At 41.1% G+C, this 25,852-nt stretch overlaps 1 protein-coding gene across 3 annotated transcripts in view; it reads left to right on the top strand.

The window, feature by feature from the left end:
- LOC148363057 (uncharacterized) overlaps positions 1 to 25,852 on the top strand; it is a 45,300-nt gene that overhangs the window by 18,934 nt on the left and 514 nt on the right. Inside the window, exons 2-5 of one of the 3 annotated variants that reach the window (XM_088339368.1) lie at positions 2,348 to 2,458; positions 23,294 to 23,366; positions 23,451 to 23,522; positions 24,860 to 24,905. In XM_088339368.1, coding sequence (XP_088195494.1) covers positions 2,348 to 2,458; positions 23,294 to 23,366; positions 23,451 to 23,522; positions 24,860 to 24,905 — 302 coding nt within the window. Of the gene's footprint in view, positions 1 to 2,347; positions 2,459 to 21,700; positions 21,941 to 22,341; positions 22,459 to 23,293; positions 23,367 to 23,450; positions 23,523 to 24,859; positions 24,906 to 25,852 lie in introns of those variants that run through there. The other 2 variants (XM_088339370.1, XM_088339369.1) reach the window with 2 other exon arrangements.

Below are 25,852 nucleotides of genomic sequence, written 5' to 3' on the forward strand. Positions count from 1 at the left end.
CATAGGGGCTTTAAAGCGTTTTTTTTCACTCATGACTGCCACCTATGGTCAGAAGTGTAACTACACCCAAAACGCTTGTTTTTTTTTCCAGCCTACTTCCTGTTTTTTCCCTGAAGTGATGGTCATACTTTACAAACATCTACCAAAATCAATAGCAATCCTAAGATGTCAACTAGAAAACATACACATCATACACAAAACACATGCACTATAAAATAAAAGCTGCGTAATATGCTACTGGCTGGTATTAACGCCACGTGAGTTCTTGAGCTAGTATGTTTTCCCGGAAACAGACTCTCTTATTTGATTGAGTACGCTCACATCCTCGAGCACCGCAATCGCCGACTCGGGTTTTCCTGTCAACGGAGAAGTACGCTCATGAGCATGCGGGCCGCCTCAAAAGCCAAGGCACGACCTCTCGAGAGATGCTAATCGGCACCTCGTTAAAAATGATTGACAGCAAACAAACGGTCCCTTAACGTCCAATGGGAAGGACGGCGAACGTGATTTTTTTTTTCACGAGGTGATGAAAACCACCTATACATACAAGCCAGACGATGTAAATGAAGATCTGTTCCCTGGTAGGAAGCCCAAAAATACTTTCAGGTCTGGGCCGGATGGCCAATAGAAATACAATCTTGTTTTTATCACTAAGCCTGGAGGAATACACAGTAGACCCCCGGGATACAGCGTTCCCGCCTTAAGTTTATACTTTACGGCAGGGGTCTCCAGCCTTTTTTGAGCATATAGCTATTTTTTGTTAGTCGTTTGCGCGATGGGCACTCAGTTTGATATACATTTTTTGAAATAGCAACTTAGCTTATAGTAGATGGTGTGCTAAATAGCTCAAAAGGTAGCTTGATAGCGATAGCTAGCTAAAAGAGTAAAAAAAACAACTAAATACCCAGATAGAAAGTTAAAGAAAGCTAGCTAGCTAGAAAGGAGGGCAAAATCAATTTTGATAACTACCAAAAAAGGTCTAATGACAGCTAGATAGTATGCAAAAAAAGCTAGCTTGATAGCTTGCCAAAAGACTTAAACGGTGGGAACATAGCTACCTACAAAACTAAAAAGGTAGCCAGAGAGCTAGCTAAAGGAGTAAAAAGCCAACTAAATAGAAAGTTAAAGAAAGCTAGAGAGCAAGCCAGAAAGTAGGGCGAAATCAATTTTGATAATTACCAAAAAAAGCGCAAATGACAGCGAAATTGCATGCAAAAGTGTAAAAAGCTAGCTAGATAGCTTGCTAAAAGGCTTAAAAGGTGGGAATATAGCTAGCTACAAAACTAAAAAGGTAGCCAGAGAGCTAGCTAAAGGAGTAAAAAGCCAACTAAATAGAAAGTTAAAGAAAGCTAGAGAGCAAGCCAGAAAGTAGGGCGAAATCAATTTTGATAATTACCAAAAAAAGCGCAAATGACAGCTAGATAGCATGCAAAACATGTAAAAAGCTAGCTAGATAAGTTGCTAAATAGCTTAAAAGGTGGGAACATAGCTAACTACAAAGCTAAAAAGGTAGCTAGCTAAAAGAGTAAAAAGCTAACTAAAAAGCTTACTAAAAAGCCGGATAGAAAGTTAAAGAAAGCTAGCGAGCTAGCCAGAAAGGAGGGTGAAATCAATTTGAATAACTACCAAAAAAGGTCAAATGATACCTAGATAGCATGCAAAAATTGCAAAAAGCTAGCTAGATAGCTTGCCAAATTGCTTAAAAGGTGGGAGCATAGCTAGCTACAAAGGTAAAAAGATAGCCAGATAACTAGCTAAAAGAGTCAAAAGCCAACTAAATAGAAAGTTAAGGAAAGCTACATAGCATCCAATTGCTCCCCTTACAGATTTGCGTAAACAAGTTTATTTACTAAATACAAAACACAATTATTTTCTTAGTAAAAGAGGAAGAGGAATTTTACAAAACTGTGCCGAGCAAAAGTAGTGGCCCTTCAAGAACTTTCATATTGCCACATTTTAATCTGCAAACTTCTAGCCAAAAAAAAGGAAAATATCTATGAAGAATCGACAATATGCGTGACAGTCGTGAGGTGGAACCAAATTAATTCAACATTATATTATATATTAAAAACAGACATGTAGGTTTTGCAAAAGTATGGAGAGAGCAAGAAACCACTGCAAACCTACCAAGACCTGGCCGTCCCTTTAGACTTTTGGCCCAAACAAGAAAACAACTAATCGGAGAAGCAACCAAGAGGTTTATTATCACATTTGATGACCTGCTGGCCCGATTCTCTTTCAAGGCACTGTGAGAGGTTGTCAACCAGTAGAGCTATTTACGCTCCCTCCTCCGTGTTCCAGTGAGTATTTTCGAGACATTCAAGAATTTTTTATTTTTTTTTCGCAGAGACCACTTGGAGCGGCCGAGGGTGGGCGAGTCGGCGTTGTCGGTGAAGCGCTGGAGGTGGCCGTCTATGGGAACAAAAAGCTGGAAAACGCCGCTTTGGAGGTTGTTAAGGTGCTTATTGATTGTGGTAAGCTCCCGCTCCAACATATGGAACTCGCTCCTCTGGAGATCCAGGAACTGAGTGTCTCGATTTCGGGCGGGTTCTTTAGCGCTCGGCTGCTGGTCGGGGAACCCACGGTTTACCTTCACCTCACTGCGTCCATTGTTGTCATTGGTCTACTTCTTCTGCTACCGTGGGAGGATAAAGTCACAGGTATTGGAAACAATGAATATAGGCGATAATCCAGAAATCAAGCGCTCGGTGCTACGACCACTCGGGAGTGGTTACTTAGCCTCGGAGTGCTACATCAACAAGACCCAGCGGCCTACAAAGCAGCGAAGCAGTGTGGCAAGAGAGCGGTGTGACCGGAGGAGGAAGCTGGCCGAGCTAACCGCTAGGCTAAAGGCTAAACCCTTCAAAACGCCTCTCCCATCCATTTTCCTCTCCAACGTTCGCTCTCTGGACAATAAACTGGACCATTTACAACTAGGAACTAACATCGAACCGCAAGATGACGAACTGCTGCGCTATAATTCTGACGGAGACAGGGTTAACTTATCTATCCCGGCTGAAGCTCAAGGAAACTGTGCGGGTCAGATGTATCGACATTTCGTTCTGTATACACGTGTACACGAATGACAATAAAGTATATCTGAATCTGAATCTGAATCTGAATCTGAAATTCATCAAAATACCTTGCTAAGGAACATGGTATCTCTAGTTTGTTTGTAGTATTACTGTAGGTGTATTAATGCATTATTTATTTTGTAATATTTTTGTATTATAGGATTGTACTGTTGTGGTATTTTTGTAGTCTTTTTGTCAAAAGATTTTTGAAGTGTTTTCATATTAATATTTCTGTTTCTGTAATATTTTTGTAATAATATTCTGTAATAAGTATTTCCGTAGCAGTATTTTTGAAGTGTTTCTTTAGCGTTCTTGTTATATATTGCAGTTGTGTCACAGTTGCCCTGGCACCCAATACTTTACACTATATATGGATGGATGCAATTGTAATATCCAGTGCACAGTGATACCCAGTACTCAGCCATAATCCATTCTGGATACGTTTTCAACCACAGATCTGTCCGAATACTGAATTATTCATTCCAATAAGAAATAATGGTATTTATTTTTATACGTTCCTACGCTTTCCAAAATACCAAATATATTGATAAAATGTGTACCTAAACTATAAATACTCATGATTTTAATGAAAACAACGATAATTATTTAAAAGTATAGATAATAATGACCAAACATCTTAACGATAAACATATAAAACCATTTTAAAGCATTTACTTTCCCTTTGTGCTGTGGTTCTTTGGGAGACACTTGTACACATTGTCAAATAATTTCATTCTTCAACATGATCGTTTCTCTTTTCTTCTATTCCTTCCTGTTATTACTTAATTTTGGGACTTATTATTATCGGCAAAAATAGGGTATAAAAAGTGCAGTATCACAATCAATTCTCAACATGTATTGCCGAATTGACACTCTCTTGAAATGATGCTACCCAATCGGGCTAAAGTAGCCAAGAAAGCCGCTAATCTCACTCGGTCACGTGTTTGGGAGTTCGAGTTCAGATTTTAGTCAAACACCGATTTGTTTGAATGTATAGTAGTTTGACTACCGAGGTACTGTACCACTATATGTGGATGCATACAATAGGGATTTGATACACCTGTGGCGTTTTTGCTGTGGGGGCAAAAAAAAATTGGAAATGTCCTGTAGGAATTAACCAATACACATGAGTTTTTTAGTGAGTTAACTTAAGTTTCCATATTTCATTTGCCTCAGTACTTCAAGTCCCACCATGCTCTTTGGCATCAAATATACTGCACAAGCAATCGGATTACTGGAATGCGTATACATGCATGAGCAATCGGAAAATGAACTGACTAACCCAACTATTGCAATCGGAATACCCCAAGTCGGACCAAGATCTGAATCGATTCATAGTGCGTGTTTACGTGGTTTTACATAATGGATACACAGATAATATCTTGACTCAAATCAGATTATTGTCGACATGTAAACATACTCAATGAAACAGACAAGAAATATTACCACGGAGTGGTGAGTTCAGGACAGACGTGTTGGAGTAGGCGCCCCAATGTGTAGAGTGGGGGATGTCTTGACCTGATATCTCCTAAATGCGGAAACAGGAAATTTCATGTGGATATGTGCAGTATTACATTTCACTTATAAAACATGAGAGAGTCAGCAAAAATATATATATGTATACCAGTATATATATATATATATATATATATATATATATATATATATATATATATATATATATATATATATATATATATATATATATATATATATATATATATTTGTGTGTGTGAGTTTTGCTAAAATATACCGTGCCTTGTAAAAGTATTGCTCAATAAGATTAAGGTCTAGATTTTGGTTTCGCCATTCTAAAAACGGTATATTGTTAGTTTTAAGTTTTAGTTGTAAGTTTTAAGGTAAACCCGCGCCCCATTGTCAGGCATTATCTTAGCTGTCCACATTTGCATCATTATAAATTAGAATATATATAGAGTTGCTAATACAGAAGGAAAACTACATTGAGTAAACGTAACATTTGGTTGTTTATGGATGTAGGGGTCTCTCATAGCTAGCGGTTTACGTGACGCAAATGTATGATAGCGAAGATTTGCAAACGGAATTCAAAATAATAAAATATGTGCACTGCACTTTATACAGATATCCAGTAGAGAAATGTAACTCTATGTTATTTAACGTGTCACGGTCGCCTTGGTGACCAGTCTGCCCCGCCCTCTGGGCAACAGCTGAAAGCAGTTCCACTAATTGTGGATCTGCTACTTAAGGCTGCATTGTGGGTTCTGCGGTTGCTGGTTCATTACTCATTATTCACAATCCCGGTCTGTTATGCCTTGTCCTGTTTTAGTCTGTTATGCCTTGTCCTGTTGAGTTCGTGCCGGAGGAACTCTGTATTGTTCTGTTTTGCCTCGGAGTATTGGGCGACTTTTATTTTATTAAATAAAACCTATGGATCGTCAACGCATTTGAGTTCTCCCTTCATGCCTCCTGCCTCCGTTCTGGTCCGGTCACCTTCCACACCACCACGTCTCGTGACAGAATGAACCAGCCAACAAATAGAACTCAGCGAACGATCCCAGCGCGACTTTGGGAGAGCTGGAGAGCGCAGTTCGGCAGGCGCCTACTGAGTTGGCCTTCCCTGCCCGTTCGAACCACGGCCCCGCCCGTCGTGGCCCTTGCTGTGCCTCGAATGGGGTCCCGGGAAGAATTGACGCCTGCCTGTTCGACTCTCATGCCTGCCTGCCCGACTCCCGTGCCGATTGCCTGCTATTCCGTCTCCCCTGCGTGCCAGCCCGACTCCGACTCCGCTGCCCGTCGGGCCGACTCCGCTGCCCGTCGGGCCGACTCCAACTCCGCTGCCTGCCAGTCCGACTCCGCTCCTCCTGTTTTGCCGGTTCTGATTTTGACTCTCTCATGTCTTGTCTGTTCTGATTTTGACTCTCTCATGTCTTGCCTGTTCTGATTCCGCCTGTCCTGTCTGAATTGCCACTCTGAACCCGAACCCCCTGAGTCTGACTCTTCTGAACCTGAACCCCCAGAGTCTGACTCTTCTGAACCTGAACCCCCAGAGTCTGACTCTTCTGAACCTGAACCCCCTGAGTGCGACTCTTCTGCATCGGCCTGACCTGAGTGCGACTCTTCTGCATCGGCCTGACCTGAGTGCGACTCTTCTGCATCGGCCTGACCTGAGTACGACTCTTCTGCATCGGCCTGACCTGAGTACGACTCTTCTGCATCGGCCTGACCTGGGTGCGACTCTTCTGCATCGGCCTGACCTGGGTGCGACTCTTCTGTAGAGGCCTGTCCTGAGTGCGACTCTTCTGTAGAGGCCTGTCCTGAGTGCGACTCTTCTGTAGAGGCCTGTCCTGAGTGCGACTCTTCTGTAGAGGCCTGTCCTGAGTGCGACTCTTCTGTAGAGGCCTGTCCTGTTTACCTGTTCTGATTTTGCCTGTCCTGTTCTCGTCGGTTCTGCCTGTCTGTTATCCCCTGTCCAGTTGCCCACCAGAACCCCTTCCTGCCGAGCGCCGATTCCGATCCGCCCGACGCAGATGGCGCCTGCCTCTCCCCGTTCCTGCGTGTTCGGAGGAGGGAGCGGGGTTGCCCCAATCGCGAGCGTCAACATTCCGGGGCGTGAGGTTGTAATTTTTTCTTTTTGGGACCTCGGGAGCTGTCCCTTAAGAGGGGGGCTCTGTCACGGTCGCCTTGGTGACCAGTCTGCCCCGCCCTCTGGGCAACAGCTGAAAGCAGTTCCACTAATTGTGGATCTGCTACTTAAGGCTGCATTGTGGGTTCTGCGGTTGCTGGTTCATTACTCATTATTCACAATCCCGGTCTGTTATGCCTTGTCCTGTTTTAGTCTGTTATGCCTTGTCCTGTTGAGTTCGTGCCGGAGGAACTCTGTATTGTTCTGTTTTGCCTCGGAGTATTGGGCGACTTTTATTTTATTAAATAAAACCTATGGATCGTCAACGCATTTGAGTTCTCCCTTCATGCCTCCTGCCTCCGTTCTGGTCCGGTCACCTTCCACGCCACCACGTCTCGTGACATAACGGCACACATGCCTTGGCTAAAAAAAACATTCTTATCAAGTTGAGTTATCTCAAGTGTGCACATTAGTAGCTTTGATAAATGAAAAATGATACAGACGCTCCCCTACTTACGAACATTCCAGTTACGAAAAACGGTAGATATCGAAAACATTTTTCGGGCTGTTGAAAAATATCCGGACATTGCTGTAAGTTAGATTTTGTATTGTGTGAACCTTTTTCCGAGGACAGGACATTACTGTAGTGCTTCTTTCTGCCACTACCGGTGTGTGGCGCTGTAAGAGCGTACCTAGCATCCACCCCGAAGAAGAAAAATCCGCTTCCTCTTCCTAGTTTGTGTGTAAACATACTATCCTGAATCTCCAGCGTGCTAAGAACTTTGACATTTTTATTGTTTAACATCTCGTGCATCCATTCGATATGGTTGGTGTAAATTGTGAAGAGGAGGCGAGCCATTTCTTTTGAAATGAAAGTGGAATAAGAAAGCGTGATGCGGTTGAGAAAATGGTTGGGACGCCTTTTTTTCGGCCACTTTCTACCACAGAGGAGGAAGTCGGCTAACTCTTAAAGCCCATTGTCTGGAACCTCGTTCGTAAGTAGGGCAGCATCTGCATACTGTATCTCCAGTGCTTAGAACTTTGACATTTTTATTGTTTAATATCCTGTGCATCCATTGAATATGATTGGTGTAAATAGTAAAGAAGAGACGAGTCTTTTCTTTTGAAATGAAAGTGTAATAAAAAAGCTTGATGTGGTTGAGAAAATGGTCAATTTGCTTTTTTTTTGCCAAGAGGACATTTTAAAGCACATCTTCCAAAAGTAAGTTAAACTCAACTTTATTTATCTGTATAGAGCATATTATTTTATTAAATGTTTATTTTTAGTACACAAGAATACAGGTTACATATACTTATACAAACCATAAACATACAAAATATAGCACTTGAAGCAACTTACGAACAAAATCAACTTACAAGCAATCGTCCGGAACGTATATCTTCGTAAGTAAGGCAGCTTCTGTATACAAATGCTACACTGGGCTAAAGTAACGTTTGGCTAATTACAGCTGTAGAAGTCTCACCAAAGTAGGACAAAATATGTAAATATGTACACTTTGTGTCTGTTGCGGAAAAGTAAAGCATTTGGTTACGAGTAAGACACTCGTTTGTGGACATGGTGGCGAAAATACTTTGTAGAATCAAAACAAAACTCAATGTACTCCCCTTGGCCCGATAATTATTGTGCATCCTTATATCCAACAACAAGGTTAAAGCATTAAAGCATTAATTTCTGACTGCACAAATCTAATTCATATCATTAATTACTGAAAAATGCTGAATTAATCGCACTTCTGTTTTAATTATATGTTTCATTTTACACTGAGCAAAAACGAAAGGGTAGAGGTTTACCGCATTGTTATCTGTAACTAACACATTTACAATAGTTTGAAAAACAGAAACCTGAAATTAATGTTTAGGTGTTGCTGTTTTTCTTTCTGCAGAGTTTGTTTTATGTAGGCCATTATAGACAGCTTCTCAGTTATTCTCCCGCCATGAGTTCCTCTTTGTGTTTTTCAACACAGAACACACAGCATGCTCTTGTTGACTGAAAAGAAAAGTCTATTGTGCTGACATTGTGCACTGTTTTAATAGCGTTATAAAAGGGGCCCTTATTAGAGAGAGATATACAAAAATGGTATTGATCAAACCTGAACCACAATTCTATTACCGGTATTTTTAATTCTAGTGGCATTATCTTAGCTGTACTCATTAGTAGCTATAATAAATAACATACAAAAGCTGATGCATAGACACACTGTCACAGTTGCCATGGCGCCCAATTGGCTCTCCGTCTATTAAACCTCACTGCTCTCACTCTTCCTTTGTCAGTCTGACAACGAACCTCTGCCCCGCAAGACATGTGTTTTGACTCGGTCCTGTTTCCTGTTGGTATTTCCGGTGCGGTATCGTTCCCGTTTATTTTGTCGTGTTTAATATCGGTTGCCAGTTTTGTTCCCTTCTAGTTTGTCCTGTTTAATTTTGATACCCTGTTTTGATATTAGTCCTGTCTGTCCCGTTGTTTGATATTGGTTTCCAGTTTTGTTTCCGTCTAGTTTGTCCTGTTTAATTTCGATATCCTGTTTTGTTATCATTCCTGTCTGTTCCGTTGTTTAATATCGGTTTCCTGTTTCGTTCCTATCTAATTTGTCCTGTTTAATTTCAATAACCTGTTTTGATATCAATCCTGTCTGTCCCGTTGTTTAATATCGGTTTCCAGTTTTGTTCTCGTCTGGTTTGTCCTGTTTAATTTTAATACCCTGTTTTGATATCAATCCTGTCTGTCCCATTGTTTAATATTAGTTTCCAGTTTCGTTCCCGTCTGGTTTATCCTGTCTAATTTCGATATCCTGTTTTGATATCAATCCCGTCTCTCGCGTCCTGTCCGATATCGACCCCATCTGTCCGATACCTGCTCGGGCAATTGGTATCGATCTCGACAGTCTCTGGCTTCCTATCATTCCACGCCAGACTGCTGCCTAACGTGCAGGACTCCCCATTTCTCGTAAAATAAAAGGCTTGTGTGAGAAACGTCCCACATTTGGATCCTGATCCTGTTCATGTTCTTGACAATGAATTGTCAAATTTCCAATCAACATTAGGAAAAGTCCTTATAAATTACTGTGTTGATACTGTGGCTGGCTAGAAAAATAGACTAACACTATTTATGGATGGGTACAACTGTGGCATCCGCTATATAGAGATGGTATTTTCACCAAGGGGGCAGAAATTAAAATGGAAATGTATCGAAGAAATCAACCAAGATACAAGGCTTGTTTTTGACGAGTGAGCCGCAGTTTGCGCGTACTACAAGTCCCACAGTGCTTTGCGGGATACAAATATCTGGGTAGTGGGAAACAGCGCGAGCGATACGATTACTCGAATGCGTATTTATGTAGAAGTAATAGGAAAATAAAAGGACTGACGCCACTGCAATCAGAATACTCGCAGATTTTGATGCAATTATTGTGCCTGTTTGCATACCTTTATATGTTTAGAACAGTGGCGCTATTCAGTTTCTAACCAGTTTATTGCCGATATGTAAGCACACCCATTGTCTGAAGGTGATTAATTCAGTTTCAGAGGGATAAAAAGACATCATTTGATGTGCAGGACATCTGAGCTCACGTTCATCTGGAGCCCGATTGGACGAGGACGTGATCTCATACTGTTTTTCAGAGATAGCTTGTGTGTTCTTAATGTGTTGATACATCACAGCATTTTATCAATTCAATCTTCACAAATCGCAAATGCTTTTAATTGAAAAAAAAAGAGATAACTGAATCCAAGTCCGTTTGGTACATTTGCTTACCTGTTTTTGAGACTTCTGTTTGGGCTGCGACCTGTTACCAACAAACAGAAACATTATTCCTTCATATTTTCACCTCTTTCGACTTTTCTGACACTTAGCTCGGCCTCTACCAATGGGATGTAAAAAGTAAAAATTGGATCTCCTCAGTGAGTCATTCAAGTGTATTGCTTACAAGGGATTGCCCTCCTGATGCAATTTGATCTTGTTTACTCAGGTCTGGGACCGGCAGTGGCTTGAAATATGTATTTGTAAAGCCTAGAAGTCCTTTTTGGGACATTTTGATGTTATTAGGATTTTTTGGGGCTAGAAGTGTGTCTCGAACCCATTTTGGGGGTTATGACATGGACTAAGGGTTAAGACACAGGGTTTGTATTTGAAATGACCTTTGGTTTAGGCCACAGGCGTCAAACAGGCGGCCCGCGGGCCAGATCAGGCCCGCTAAGGGCTTGAATCCGGCCCGCGAAACAGCACTCAAAGAAGCACAAGAGAAAAATGAGTTGCAGGTTGAAATATGTAAACTACATGTTGCCAAAGCCAGGTGCCTCGAACAGAGACAGTGTACTTTTATTTCTTTTCTCTCTCTCTCTCTCTCTCTCTCCCACCTCTTTTCTCCCACTCTCTGTCTCTTTAACTTTCTGTGTCTCTCTTTTTCTCTTCCTTTGCTGCTCTGTCTCTTTCTCTCTCTGTATCCTTTTAACTTCTTTTGCTCTAACTTCCTTTTTTCCTTTTCTCTCTTTTATCTTTCTCTCTTCCTACCCTTCGCGCTTTCTTTTCGCTTCTTCTGTCTTTCTATTTCTGTTTGGATTTCTTTCTTCCGCTCTCTTTCTTTCCCCCTCTCTCATGACTTCTCTTTTTTATCTCTTTTGTCTCACTTTGTCCCACCCTCCCTCCTTTTCCCTCCCTCTTTCTCTTATTTCTGTATCTCTTTTTCATTCTCTTTAATCTACTAGTCCGGCCCCCGACAGAATGTTTGTTCTATCGTGTGGCCCCCGAGTTAAAATGAGTTTGACACCCCTGGTTTAGGCAATCGATTGTTAATGTTAGGGTAAGGAGCTAGAAAGTGTATTATGTCAACGGAATGTCTCCATTAGGACTGAAAAACAACGCTGCGTCTCTGTGTGTTGTGTGTGTGTGTGTGTGTGTGTGTGTGTGTGTGTGTGTGTGTGTGTGTGTGTGTGTGTGTGTGTGTGTGTGTGTGTGTGTGTGTGTGTGTGTGTGTGTGTGTGTGTGTGTACTTGTATTTTAGATATTCTAGGGACCTTTTCAAGATCCTTACCATCATTGTTGTGACCAATCAATCCTTGTTATGATTCTTTTGATGGTATAACTGGATCAGCTGGTTTAGTAGAAATGTTTTCTCTCTTTCTTTTTATCTCTCATCGTTTCTATTTATTTTTCCCTCTCTTTCTCCTTTTTCCTCATTCTCTATTTTTCCTCAACTCTTTCTCTATTTCTCTTCCTTTCTTCCTTTCTCCTTTTCTCTTACTCACATTCTCCCGTTTTCTTGCTCCCTTTCTCTCTTCGTTTCTGTCATGAACCGGAACAGGATCAGGACCAAAATGCGTGATGTTTCTCACACAAGCCTTTTATCTTACGGGAAATGGGGAGTCATGCACGTTAGGCAGCAGTCTGGCGTGGAATGATAGGAAGCCATAGGCCGACGAGATCGATACCAATTGCCCGAGCAGATATCGGACGGATGGGGTCGATACTGGACGGATATCGAAATCAAACAGGACAAACTAGATGGGAACGAAACTGGAAACTGATATTAAACAGGACAATCTCAACAGGAACAATACCGGACAGGAAATACAAAAACAGGACAGGACAGGAAACAGGACCCACGTCTTGCGGGGCAGAGGTTCGTTGACGGACTGACAAAGGAAGAATGAGAGCACTGAGCTCAAATAGACGGAAAGCCAATCTGTCAACGAGCCGCAGCTGATGCCACACGGGCAATGCCAGTTGGGCGCCATGGCAACTGTGAGTCTCTCTCATTCTTTCTCTTTGTCTCTCTTTTACTCTGTGTTTCTCTTGTTCTCTCTTTTCTTCTCTCTCTTTTTCTCGCTTCCTCTATTTCTTTCTCATTAATCTACTAGTTCTGCCCCGTGTGAGTTGTTTTTCTAACATGTGGCCCCTGAATTAAAGTGAATTTGACGCCCCTGGTATATTCCATAGTTTGAAAAGTACGTATAAATTTACCTTGCAGTTGGTCCGGTTTTGATATCTTCTCGCCGGCTTGTCAGACTGAAAATTTAATTTTCTGTGATTGAGGCAGATGAGTAACCTGAGAATACAACATGCTTGCAATCAGAAGCGGACTGGACCATGCGAGTCCACCTGTCCTGAAAAACACTTTTACCATTCCCAACAACTCCTGCATCAAGCAGATCATCTGTTTTGCATTCAAAGCAGGATGGGTTAATTATTACACATTTAAAATACGTGCCTTGCAAAAGTATTGCCCCCCAATGATTGTTTTACGCCATTCCATATTTTAGGCCTCCAACTTATAGATAATAAAACTCAAGTATTTTATAAGAATCAATAACATGTGTGACAAAATCCTAAAAATAAACCAAATGTATTTATATTTGGCATTATCCATCTCCCCATGAACTCTAACAGACTTGCCAATACTTGTTAAAGAAAAGCAATCCCAGAACAGGATGCTGCCATCACCATGTTTGACAGTAGCAGTGGCGTATTCTGGGTGATGTAGTGTTAATCTTCCACCAAACTTAATTCTTCTGTTCAATTTGGTCTCATTTTACATGAGCACCTTGTTCCACATGTTATTTGTGTCTCACATGTGGCTTCTCCTTAATGCCAAACAGGCCTTTTCATTGTCTTCTTTCAGAAAAGGCTTTCTTCTTGCCACTCTTCTATAAATGGTAGATTCATGTAGCATATGACTAATAGTTGTGTATGCCTGAAGATCATCCTAATGTGATCAATGGCCTCCTGGTTGCTTATCTGATTAGTTTGCTTCTTGTTTGGGCCAAAAGTTAAGAGGGACGGTCAGGTCTTTGTAGGTTTGCAGTGGCCTTATGCTCTCTCCAATTTGATATGAATTGATATTTATTGACACTTATGTGTACTTTGCCATTGTTAGTCATTGAAGTCGACATTGGATCGCTAAGAAGTCATCAGGGAACTTCTCAAGTCAGTTGGTTGAGCTGAGAGAACAAGAGGCCAATATCAGTTTTCTTTTGCAAATATAATTTAAACGTTGAAATAATTTGGTTCCACTTCATGATCGTGTCTCACGTGTTGTTGATTCTTAGAAAGTACTTTAAATTTTTTAGCTTTAAGTGTCAGGACCAGAACGGAGACAGGACCCACTCGCGTTACATTTCTCTCAGTTTTATTGGAAGAAAGGAAAGGGTTGCACCCACGATCCGGGGTTTGCTGGATGTGGGAAGCAGGTCGCTCTGAATTCGGAAGTGGGACTTCGGTGGCGAGCGATGGCGGTGTCAGGAACGGAAAAAACGTCTCAGTAGCCGGGACAGGAGAGCAAAAAACGTGGTCGGGATCGGAAACAAGTCGAAAGCCAGGAGAGAGAGTAGACGTGGTCAGGATCAAAAAACGGGTCGAAGCCGGAAAACAGACGGGAGCAAAAACAGGTGGGAGTCAGGGTCAAAAAAGCTTGCCTAGAGTACACTGAGGTTCGCAGACAGACTGACAACAGGTGACAGATAGACGTGGGTTCAAATAGGGACAGGGAGCCAATCAGAGTCCGAGGCAGTTGGTGCCAAAGGAGCGGGCACAGGTGAATCGCATCGTGACATTAAGTTTGAAACCTGAAATGTGGCAAAATGACAAAGAGTCGTAGGGGGTGCAGTACTTTCACTAGGCACTGCATTCAACCATACGCTTTCAACTCACTGCTCCTTTCTGGAACTAGTTTCTTTGAACGAAGTTTTGGTCATGAACTCTCTTCAGAGATGTTACTCTCAGGTGCTTTGCGATGTGCATCGATTGAGCGAGTGGAACATTGGGGATATTCCTTGGATATTTGACAAGCCGTTGAGCCTTCAGTGGCTTTGGTTTTATCACCGTCTGATGCAAACGCATAAAGAGCAAGGTGTAATAATATGGTGGGTGCCTCAAAACGACTTGAAGTATGAAATGTAGTTATGTGCTTCACTTACGATTCTGAATGTGAAGCTGAATACAAAGGATGCATAATTTTTATTTGAGTTATTAAACCCATAATGGACAAATAGGATGTTAGAGTTATCAGCCAGATAGAAAAAAACTAGATCTGACAATTAGTCACTCGACGCCACGCTCTAATATTTGGCGATCCAAGGAATCCCAGGTGGTCCACATTTTATTACCACCTTCAGGTGGTCCAGGAACATATAATACCGAGCATTCAGGAGGTCCAAGAACCTTTAAGTAAATACCTTCTGGGGGTCCTGGAAGCTATAAGTAAGGACATTTAGAAGGCCCGGGAACCTTTAAGCTATGACTTTCAGATGGTCCTGGAACCTTTGATCAAGGACATTCCGAAGGTCCAGGAACTTTTGGTAAGTACTTACTGGGACTCCAGGATTCGTTAAACAAGGACTTTCAGGGAGTCCAATAACGTTGAGGCGAGAACCTTAAGGTAGTCCAGGAACCTATAAACAAGGATTTTCCGGAGATCCTGGAACTTTTAAGCAAGGACCTTCATGAGGTCTAAAAACCTTCAAGCACAGATTTTCAGGGTCCAGGAACCTATAAACAAGGACTTTCAGGAGGGCCAAACATTTCGGCTAGTACCTTCATGAGGTCCATGAACTTTCAAGCAAAAATCTTTAGGGAGTCCAGGGAACCTATAAACAAGGACACTCAGGAAGACCAGGAACGTTTAGGTAAGGACGTTCATGAGGTCCAAGAATGTTTAAGGAAGGGCCTTCAGAGGGTCCAGTTACCTATAGACAAGGACATTCGGGAGGTCAGGGAACTTTTAAGCAAGACCCTTAGAGGTAACCTCCAATAGGTCTTATATCTTTTAACCATATAACTTGAAGTGGTCCAGAACACCTGAGTAGCGTGCGGATTGATTCTAGAAATAGCTCACCAGTGATGTTTCATTGTGATTTCCCAAGAAAACCTGATTTCTAACTGGATATATATTTAAATCTCTCGGTACCCTTATTCAACACACTTTTTAGTGGTCGACTGAGCCTATTTTAATCCTACTTTTGATAATTACAATCTTGTAAAATCATAATCGTCATATAATAATGAAATAGTAATAACATCATAATCTTTTTTTTTTAATGCAAACTGGTGAATAGTTGCTCTCACTGTTTGATAACCCCCTAATATTGCTAAATTTGCTCAAATAAAATATTATTTATTCTAATTTTTAGAACGCAAACAAGAAAAAGATAGACGATTGGTTGAGAAACACTTGTCTGGTACATCCTAAAAGTCTGTAACTAGTGACACCTAGTGGTAAAGTAATAAAAAGCAAGCAGCCCAATGAAGCTGTCAGGAGTGAGGAGTTAATGAGTGTCCAGGTCATTTTAGGCTGTGGGCCACAGGGTAGAAACAACATTCTTTCTGGGGCCAGAGTAGTCGTCAGGGTTGGGTAGGGTTACTTTAACTGGATTACTTTCAATTACTTTTGGATTGCTCCAATACCAAATATGCTAATAAAAGACAAAATAAACTAAATATGAATAAAATTATGACTCACAACACGTGGTAAGCTTTCTCTCCTGGCTTTCATCTGTTTGATCTCCGGCAAAACTAACATAAAATGTGACAGAAACAAAATGAAAATAAATCCAAACAGCTTGCCAACATCATTTTTGCCGTTCCATGTATTCCGTTACTCCCCAAGCCTGCACAAAATTTAGTAATTTTATTCATATTTAGTTTCTTTTGTCTTTTATCAGCATATTTGGTATTGGAGTAATCCAAAAGAAATTGAAAGTAATCCAGTTAAAGTAACCGTTGCCAACCCTGGTAGTAGTAGAGAGTGGATGGACGGACGGATGGATGGATGGATATATATATATATATATATATATATATATATATATATATATATATATATATATATATATATACTGTCATATGCAAAAGTTTGGGCACCCCTGATCATTTTCAAGATTTTCCTTTATAAATCATTGGTTGTTTGGATCAGCAATTTCAGTTAAATCATATAGCAGACAAACACAGTGATATCTGAGAAGTGAAATTAAGTTTATAGGATACACAGAAAGTGTGCAATAATTACCTAAGCAAAAGAGGGCAAGTGCATACATTTGGGCACCCTTGTTGTTTTATTGATTTGAATACCTTAACCACTAATTATTGGAACACAAAATTTGTTAAGTAAGCTCATTGACCCTTAATATACATACACGGGTGAAGCCAATCACAAGAAAGTGTATTTAAGGCGGCCATTTGCAAGTTGTTCTCCTTTTTGAATCTTCTCTGAAGAGTAGCAACATGGGAGCCTTAGAACAACTGTCAACTGATCTGAAAACAAAGATTGTTCAATATCCTGTTTTAGTGGAAGGCTTCAAAAAGCTGGCTCAGAGATTTCAGCTGTCAGTTTCCACTGTGGGCTGCACAGCGGCGCAGTGGTTAGCGCGTGTGCGGTACAGTTCTAAGGTCTTGGGAACCTCCTGCGTGGGTTCAAATCCAACTACTGGACTTACTGTGCGGAGTTTGTATGTTCTCCCCGTGTTTGCGTGGGTTTCCTCCGGGCACTCCGGTTTCCTCCCGCATTCCAAAGACATGCATTTCAGGTGGATTGGCCGGTCCAAATTGTCCCTAGGTGTGAATGAGCGAGCGAGTTGTCTGTCCCTGTGTGCCCTGCGATTGGCTGGCAACCAGTTCAGGGTGTCCCCTGCCCACTGCCTGATGATTGCCGGGATGGGCTCCAGCACCCCCGCGACCCTACTGAAGATAAGCGGTGCAGCTAATGAGATGAGTTTCCACTGTGAGGTAATAGTGAGGAAATGGAAGCCCACAAGCACAGTTCTAGTTGAGGCCTGGATTGGCAGGCCAAGACAGATCTCAGACAAGCAGAAGCGAAGGATGGTGAGAACAGTCAAATTCACAGACCAGCTCCAAAGACCTACAACATGATATTGCTGCAGATGGTGTCACTGCGCATTGTTCAATTATTCAGCGCACTTTGCACAAGGAGATGCTGTATGGGAAAGTAATGCAGCAGAAGCCTTTTCTGCACACATGCCACAAACCTAGTCACTTGAGGTATGCTAAAGCACATTTGGACAAGCCAGCTTCATTTTGAAACAAGGTGCTGTGAACTGATGAAACTAAAATGGAGTTATTTGGACATAAAAAGGGGCGGTATGCATGGCGTAAGAAGAACACAGCATTACAAGACAAACACTTGCTACCCACAGTAAGATTTGGTGGTGGTTACATCATGCTATGGGCCTGTGTAGCCAGTGCAGGTCCTGGAAATCTTGTTAAAGTTGAAGGTCGCATGGATCCCAGTCAGTATCAGCAGATTCTTGCCAACAGTTTACTTGAATCAGTGACAAAGCTGAGGTTGCGCCGGTCCAGGATACTTCAACAAGACAACAACCCCAAACACTGCTCAAATTATACTAAGGTATTCATGCAGAGGAACAAGTACAATATTCTGGAATGGCCATCTCAGTCCCCAGACTTGAATATTCATGTAAAGCGGGCTGTCCATGCTCGGAAACCATCAAACCTGACTATAGAGATGTTTTGTAAAGAAGAATGGTCAAAAATACCTTCAATCAGAATCCAGACCCTCATTGGAAGCTATAGGAAGCATTTAGAGGCGGTTATTTCAAGTCACACATAGTCAAGTCACATTTATTTATATAGCCCTTAATCACAAAAATGTCTCAAAGGACTGCACAGGATTACAATTACAAAATTACACAATTACCTGATCTTAAACCAGCATGCGGGTAAGGAACAACTCAAAAACCTCAGTGTGAGGAAAAAAGAGAAACCTTGAGAAAGGACCTCACACGTGATAATCCCCCTTCCAGGATTGACCAGGGTGAATTACCATTAGCATTACTGTACACAGAATAGTAAACACTAAGTAAGATGTTGAAGGTGTCCGGAAAGAGCATGACACCAACGACGCCCCCAGCCTGTAAACTAGTCCAGAAAGTCTATGACGGCCACGACGCTGCTTCCCATCTCTGCCAGCTGGTAAATGCAGGGGTTGACAAATCATCCTTCTCCTTCATATCAGCCAGACAGGCGTCTGAAAAAGACAGGACAAAACAGAATATGAGGTGGGCATCAATCATACGCTTTGGAATAGAAGTGTGTCTTAAGCCTTGATTTAAAAACTTCCGTTGAGGTTCCAGATCTTATCTCCGGAGGCAGGGCATTCCATAACACCGGGGCCCGGATGGAGAACGCTCTCGAGCCTGCAGACTTCTTGGCTCTCGGAGTCACAAGTAGACCGGCATTTTCCGAGCGCAGACTCCGTGCAGGAACATAGGGGGAAATCAAATCAGAGAGATAAGAGGGTGCAAGCCCATGCAAATATTTATGTGTTAATAAGAGAACCTTAAAGTCACATCTTAAGTAGACTGGGAGCCAGTGCAAGTTGGCCAATACAGGAGTAATATGCTCAAACTTTTTGGTCTTAGTCAAAAGTCTAGCTGCCACATTCTGAACCAGCTGAAAACTTTTAATGCTAGACATCGGGAGACCAGAAAGCGATACATTACAGTAATCAAGCCGAGAAGTAATAAACGCATGAATTAAAACCTCTGCATCTGATTGGGACAGCATCGAACGAGATTGTAGAAAGCTATTCTAGTAATATTTTTCACGTGTAACTGAAACGACAGATTAGGATCAAATATAACACCTAGATTTTTGACCGAGTCATTATGGGTGATATTACATTTGTCTAGGTTCAGGGTAGTGTTTGAAAACAACTGACGACAGTGAGCTGGACCAATAATCAACATTTCAGTTTTTTCTGGGTTAAGGTGTAAAAAATTAAGTGACATCCATCTTTGAATCTCAGTAAGGCAAGCCTCCAGATTTCTACAACTTAAATGTCCAGTTTTTTCCAGTGGCACATACAGTTGAGTGTCATCTGCATAGCAATGGAAACTAATATTATACTTGCGGATAATGTCACCAAGCGGGATCATATAAATACTAAAAAGAAGGGGGCATTTTGAGTACAGAGCCTTGAGGAACACCACAGGGGACATTAGATTGTTTAGAGGTCAGATTGCCATAGTTAACACATTGCATTCTGTCTGACAGGTAGGACCTAAACCACGAGAGTGCAGTTCCTGAGATACCAACGCGTTCTAGACGAACCAATAATATGTTGTGGTCGACAGTATCAAAAGCAGCGCTGAGATCCAGCAGCAGTAACATTGATGAGGCAACGGAATCTATTGCTAAAAGGAGATCATTGGTTACTTTAGCCAGGGCTGTCTCGGTAGAGTGATTTGCCCTAAATGCTGACTGGACAGTTTCAAAGAGGTTATTTTCTGACATGAAGTCATTTAGCTGCTGTGCAACGACCTTTTCAAGTAATTTTGCAAAAAAATGGCAGATTTGACACTGGCCTATAATTACCTAGGCTTTCTGGGTAAGGGTTAGGTCGCTTAAGCGTGGGTTTAATGATGGCAGACTTGAAGGCTACAGGAACAATACCCGAGGATAGCGATATATTAATAATATTTAAAACTGATGGTCCTAAGATCCCAAACAGATACTTCACCAGTGAAGCTGGAAACGGATCGAGCAGGCACGTAGTTTGTTTGGCCCTACTGACCATCTGTGTTAGATTATCAAGGGACAAATCATTGAAACTGGAGAATGTTTCTGAACAACCGCCGACACAGTCCTTACCTAACACCTCCACATCTTTGATGTAGGAGGAGGATACAGAGCGTTCTTCTAAAATTTAATTCCTGATTGGTTGAATCTTTTTATTTAAAAATTCCATAATGTCGTTAGCAGAATAAGTGCAACCATTTGGGTTAAGTTGTTGTCTGGTAAGTAAGTTTTGCCACTGTGTCAAACAAAAATTTCGGATTATTCTTATGTTTAACAATAATTTTAGAGAAAAACAAAGCTTTAGCTGAGGCAAAAGCTACTTTATATTTCAGCAAACTGTCACACCAGGCCAGTCGGAAGACCTCCAGCTTAGTAGTGCGCCATTTTCGTTCAAGTTTTCTGCAACTTTGTTTGAGTAACCTAGTTTCTTCAGTAAACCAAGGTGTATTCTTCTTAGGTCGGAATTTATGCCTTAGGGGGGCCACAGAATCAAGGCCTCAGAGAAGTCACCAGCCATAGTCACTCATAATCACTTACAAGGAGTTAAGAGGCCATGCGATGAAGCTCATTTCACTGACACAACTTTCTAAGTCACCAAAATTGCTGTATGTACGTTTTTTGTCCCAGCATATTTGATCACTTTTCTGTTAACCCATAATAAAGTCATAAATGGACCAAACCTCATGAATGTTTTCGTGACAAAGAACGTTCTGTTTAGAGAAAAATCCCAGTTGAAGAAATAACTGGAAAACCAAGAGAGTCATGACATTATGTTCTTTAAAAGTTTTTAAAACTTTTGACCACAACTGTATATAGGGAGAGATTTTAAAAATCGCATATGTAAATTGCAGCTATACTGTATTTGTAGATCTGCAATACACGTAATTCACACCCGACATCTTCTTTTAATGATACTGGGGATATTGAAAAATTGCTTTGAAAGTCCTTAAAAAGTTCCCAATTTTTGGCAATGAAAAGGTTGTATGAACCCTGTATATACATTTATTGACTGACTGAGGTGCTGAGTTTTGTTTTTTTTCTCTGAAGAATTGTTTTTTAAATCTTAATTTATGTGTGTATTTCTTATGATTTAGTCTGGCCAGCGCAGGATGCTTTTGTGAAAATATTGAGTTATTTATTCATTCGTTGTACCAGTGTCTGAAACACCTGGGCAGACAACTCTGAAAAGTTGCCTGCCCAGCCATAAAGTTGCCCACCCCATTTTTCACAACTTGAAACACAACAAGACTCGTCGCAAAAAAGAAAAACATTGTTGCAAAGTATTAAGGATTGTTAAGTCAAGTCAAGTCAAGTCATTTTTATTTGTATAGCCCTTAATCACAATTAGTCTCTAAGGGCTTCACAAGTTATTACATATAAGAAGTTTAGCTGTTATGCTATAGAGTAGAAGTGAGTTTTAAGCTTAGATTTAAACCTTTCCACTGAGGTTGCAGATCGGATCTCAGGGGGAAGAGCATTCCACAACACCGGTGCCCGGATGGAGAACGCTCTCGAACCAGCGGAACACTTCTTGGCTCTTGGGATCACCAGGAGACCGGCGCTCTCGGAACGAAGGCTTCGGGCCGGGACATAGGGGGAGATCAGATCTGAAAGATATGAGGGGGAAAGTCCATGTATGATTTTGTATAGTAATAGGAGAACCTTAAAATCGCATCTTAGGCTAACAGGGAGCCAATGCAGGTTAGCCAAAATTGGAGTGATGTGATCGTACTTTTTTGTCCTTGTTAAAAGCCTCGCTGCAGCATTTTGTACCAGCTGGAGACTGTTGAGCAGACATGGGGACTTGAGACTTAGTGACTTGGACTCGAGTCGACTCGAGTCGCTGTTTTTATGACTTGTGACTTGACTTGGACTTGGCAATCTAAGACTCGGGACTTGACTTGTGACTTGACTTGCCCAAGAAAAAAATACTTGGGACTTACTTGGGACTTGAAGGTGAAGACTTGAGACTTACTTGAGACTTGCACATGTGTGACTTGGTCCCATGTCTGCTGTTGAGTCTGGTCATCGGAAGACCGGAAAGTAGTGCATTACAGTAGTCGAGACGGGAGGTAACAAACGCGTGAATTATGATTTCCGCATCCGACTGAGACGAATTTTAGCAATGTTACGGAGATGGAAGAAAGCGGTTCTAGTAGTTTTCTTCACATGTGTTTGAAAGGACAGATCGGGGTTGAAAATGACACCTACATTTTTAAGTGAGTCGCTCTGTGTGATGTGGCAATTGTCTATGTTCACAGCGGTTTTAGAGAAAAAGTCACGGGACTTAGATGGACCAATAACTAACATTTCAGTCTTTTCAGAGTTAATCAGAATATATAACAGAACAACACTTTCAAATTAAGTTTATTATAAATTTACTTATAACATTCATTGCATGTATATGGCATTGATGTTTTCCATCTGCCATCATTATGTACCTGTTTATTTTTCTTAATTCATGCAATGTTTGCGTTGCGTTGTCTTCTACAAGCCACGTGACCTCCTCTTTCCACGATGCATTTAATGTACATTTACTTTTTGTAGCGTCATCAATTTTACTAGTTTCTTTTGAATCTTTCTTCTGGGGCTCAGGTTTTGGCTTGATTCCTAACCACTTCTTCATTTTTCTTGTGTTCTCTGTCTACTTTAGAAAATGATATGCAAATGCACGACCTTATAACGCTCGGGAAAGTCCGGAAGCACCAAGTTATTCGATGCGGGCTTCTGATTGGCTGCCGAGTATGCGGATTGCCTGACGAACCGAAATTCCGAAATTTCCAAACCGAACAAAGATTTCGAAATCGGAAAAAAGTAAACTTTTGATTGGGAAAAAAAATGAAAAAATTAAAAATAAAAACGAAAGATTTTTTTTTCTTGAAAAAGTTGTCGGCCACCCGGGCAGAGACGTTGTGTAAGTTGTACGCCCAACGTAAAAGAGGCACGCCCCGGGCTTTCGGGCAGACGTTATTTCAGACATGAGTTGTACGATAGTGTGACAGGAGGCAAACCCTCTATTCTCGATACATGCATATTTAATTTATGCTTTTCCAGGCCCCAATTTCTGCTCAAACTTGCTAAGAGGAAGATTCAAGAGCAACAAACATGTAGAGCAGACAGAGAAAAGGTGTGTTCATTAAAAAACTATAAACGTCGTTTGAGTGGTGCTTGGTTTGGTTTGATTTTCTACATTCTTTTTTCATTCAATCAGCTAAGTCATCAGGTCAACCGACTCCAGGCGGAGCTGGAGTTGGAGATCGCCAGGAGGCAACTGGAGGAGGAGGTTTTGACTTTGAGACGAACTCAAGTTCCCCTTTCGGATACGATGGGGGTCCAATGCAAATGCCCCTGCTCCATAGCCCTCTTTGCGAAGGACCGAGAACCAGTGTGGAGGACTTTTTGACTGGGATTGTACAGTGCCAGGCAAAAGTGTTGGCCTTTTTGACATATTACCGTATTTTAGGCTTCTATAAGTTTTGCACATCTTGAAACATCAATATTTGCCCATTCTTTCTTACAAAACAGCTCAAGTTCCTTAAGGTTTGATGGGGATCATTTGTGCATAGCATTTATCAGATCTTTCCACAAATGCTCTATAGGATAAAGGGTCTAGACTTTGGCTTAGCCATTCTACCACCTTTATATTGTTGGTTTTAAACCATTCTATGTAGATTTTGCTTTATGTTTAGAATGGTTTTCCTGTGGGAAGGTAAAATGTGGCCAAATTCTCAGGTCTTTTACAGACTCCAACAGATTTTCTGCCAGAATTACCCTGTATTTGGGTCCATCCATCTTTCCATCAACTCTAATGATCTTCCCAATCCCTTCTGAAAAAAAAAACATCTCCAGAGTATGATGATGCCACCACCATGTTTGACAGTGAGGATAGTATTTTCAGGGTGATGTGCAGTGTTACTTATGCCAAATGCTTTGCAAAGTTCAATTTTGGTCTCATCTGACCAGAGCACGTTGTTCCACATTATTTCCACGTTATTTGTGTCTTGCACGTGGTTTCTTGCAAACACCAAACAGGCCTTTTATGGTATTATTTCAGAAAAGGCTTTCTTCTTGCCACACTTCCATAAGGGGCAGATTTATTAGTGTTCTTTGGTCTTCATAATGCAGTCTGTTGTCCTTTCACAGACCTCTGAGCCATGTGCATTTAAACTAAGACTTAATGACACGCAGGGTCACTCTGTTTGTCATTGTTATTCATTTAGGTTGACATTGGATCATTCATAAATATTCATGGAAAATCTGCAGTTTTCTGAGATGGGAAAACTCAGGGGCAATATTTTTGCAACTTCTATTATCAGTTTTTTAATTGTAAATATAATATAAGGTGTTGAAATAATTTGGTTGCACTTCACAATCGTGTCTCACATGGTGATTCCTGGAAAATCGTTTTAGTTTTTAGCTTTAAGTCTGAAAAGGGGCAAAATGAAAAGTTATTGTTGGCCCAATACTTTTTCTAGGCACTGTATTTCTATGCCATTGTTGAAATATTTTCAAATACAACAATGCATGGTATCGTTTGTTGAAATTGGTAAAGAAAAGCAGTTATCACCCCTAATTATTATTGTGATTTTTTTTATTTCAGTTTATTTTGTATTATTTCAGATGCGGCAAGTCCCGGACAAATCCATGTTAAGAGAATTAGGCAATCGTGAGTACTCCAAAAAAACACAGAACCGTAATTTATTATTTGCTTCATCTTCAATATTTTCAATGGCTTTAATCAAAAATATAATTGATATAAATATAAATAATCGTTAGTTGCACCTCTATGTTCTATGCATTGCCACTACTCTTAAAGACCCCAAGTGTGTGTTATAAAGCGACCTCTAGTGTCGTAAAAATACTTCATTTATTTAGTTAAAACACTATCGATTTAAATAATAATCAAAAACAAGTGTCATAATTCATAAACATGATTTTTGTAAAGACTCCTTGGTTTAGAAAAGCTGAAATGTTTTGCCACCATCTCACTGCCTCGGAAGCTCAAATCACCATTTTGAGAAGCTCACTTCCCTGTTCATGCTTTAATGGTCACTTATCTTACACTGGATGTGATGGTCACAGCGTCCAGTGATTCCGGCATCTGACGTTTGTCATCTTTGACTTTTTTTTTTTCATTTCTTCCTTCTCAAGCCACTCATGCAGACTATGGCTGCTGCGTTTAAATAAAGCTTGCTTTGTCTTTTAGGGTCACTCGCTTTTCACAGCTGGTCATGACACCGACTTTTGTGATTCAGGCACCTGGTTCTATTTCCACTGTTTCCTTCTCTAGCCACTCATGTTAGCTACTCACCTGCAGGCTATGGCTCGCCACTAGCCGCTATTTTCATTGTTAGCTGCTCCTGCTTCATCCTTGTGTGTTATTCACCTTTCGCTGGTGATCATGCGAGCAAACGTTGCTAAGTTATGTGATAAAGGCAAATGGTGGATTTTTTGCACTATTTCCTTCTCTAGCCACTCGTGTTAGCCGCAACGTGGCTTGCTATTGTTATAGTTAGCTTCTTCTTGTTAATAAAGTTTGCTTCGTCCTTCCACAGCTGGTCATGAAAGTGAACGGCACTGAGTTCTATGATTCAGGCTCCTGAAAAGCGGTGA

The sequence above is a fragment of the Urocampus carinirostris genome, chromosome 7, assembly GCF_059441175.1.
Source record: "Urocampus carinirostris isolate Australia breed hairy pipefish chromosome 7, RoL_Ucar_1.0, whole genome shotgun sequence".
Lineage (NCBI taxonomy): Eukaryota > Metazoa > Chordata > Actinopteri > Syngnathiformes > Syngnathidae > Urocampus > Urocampus carinirostris.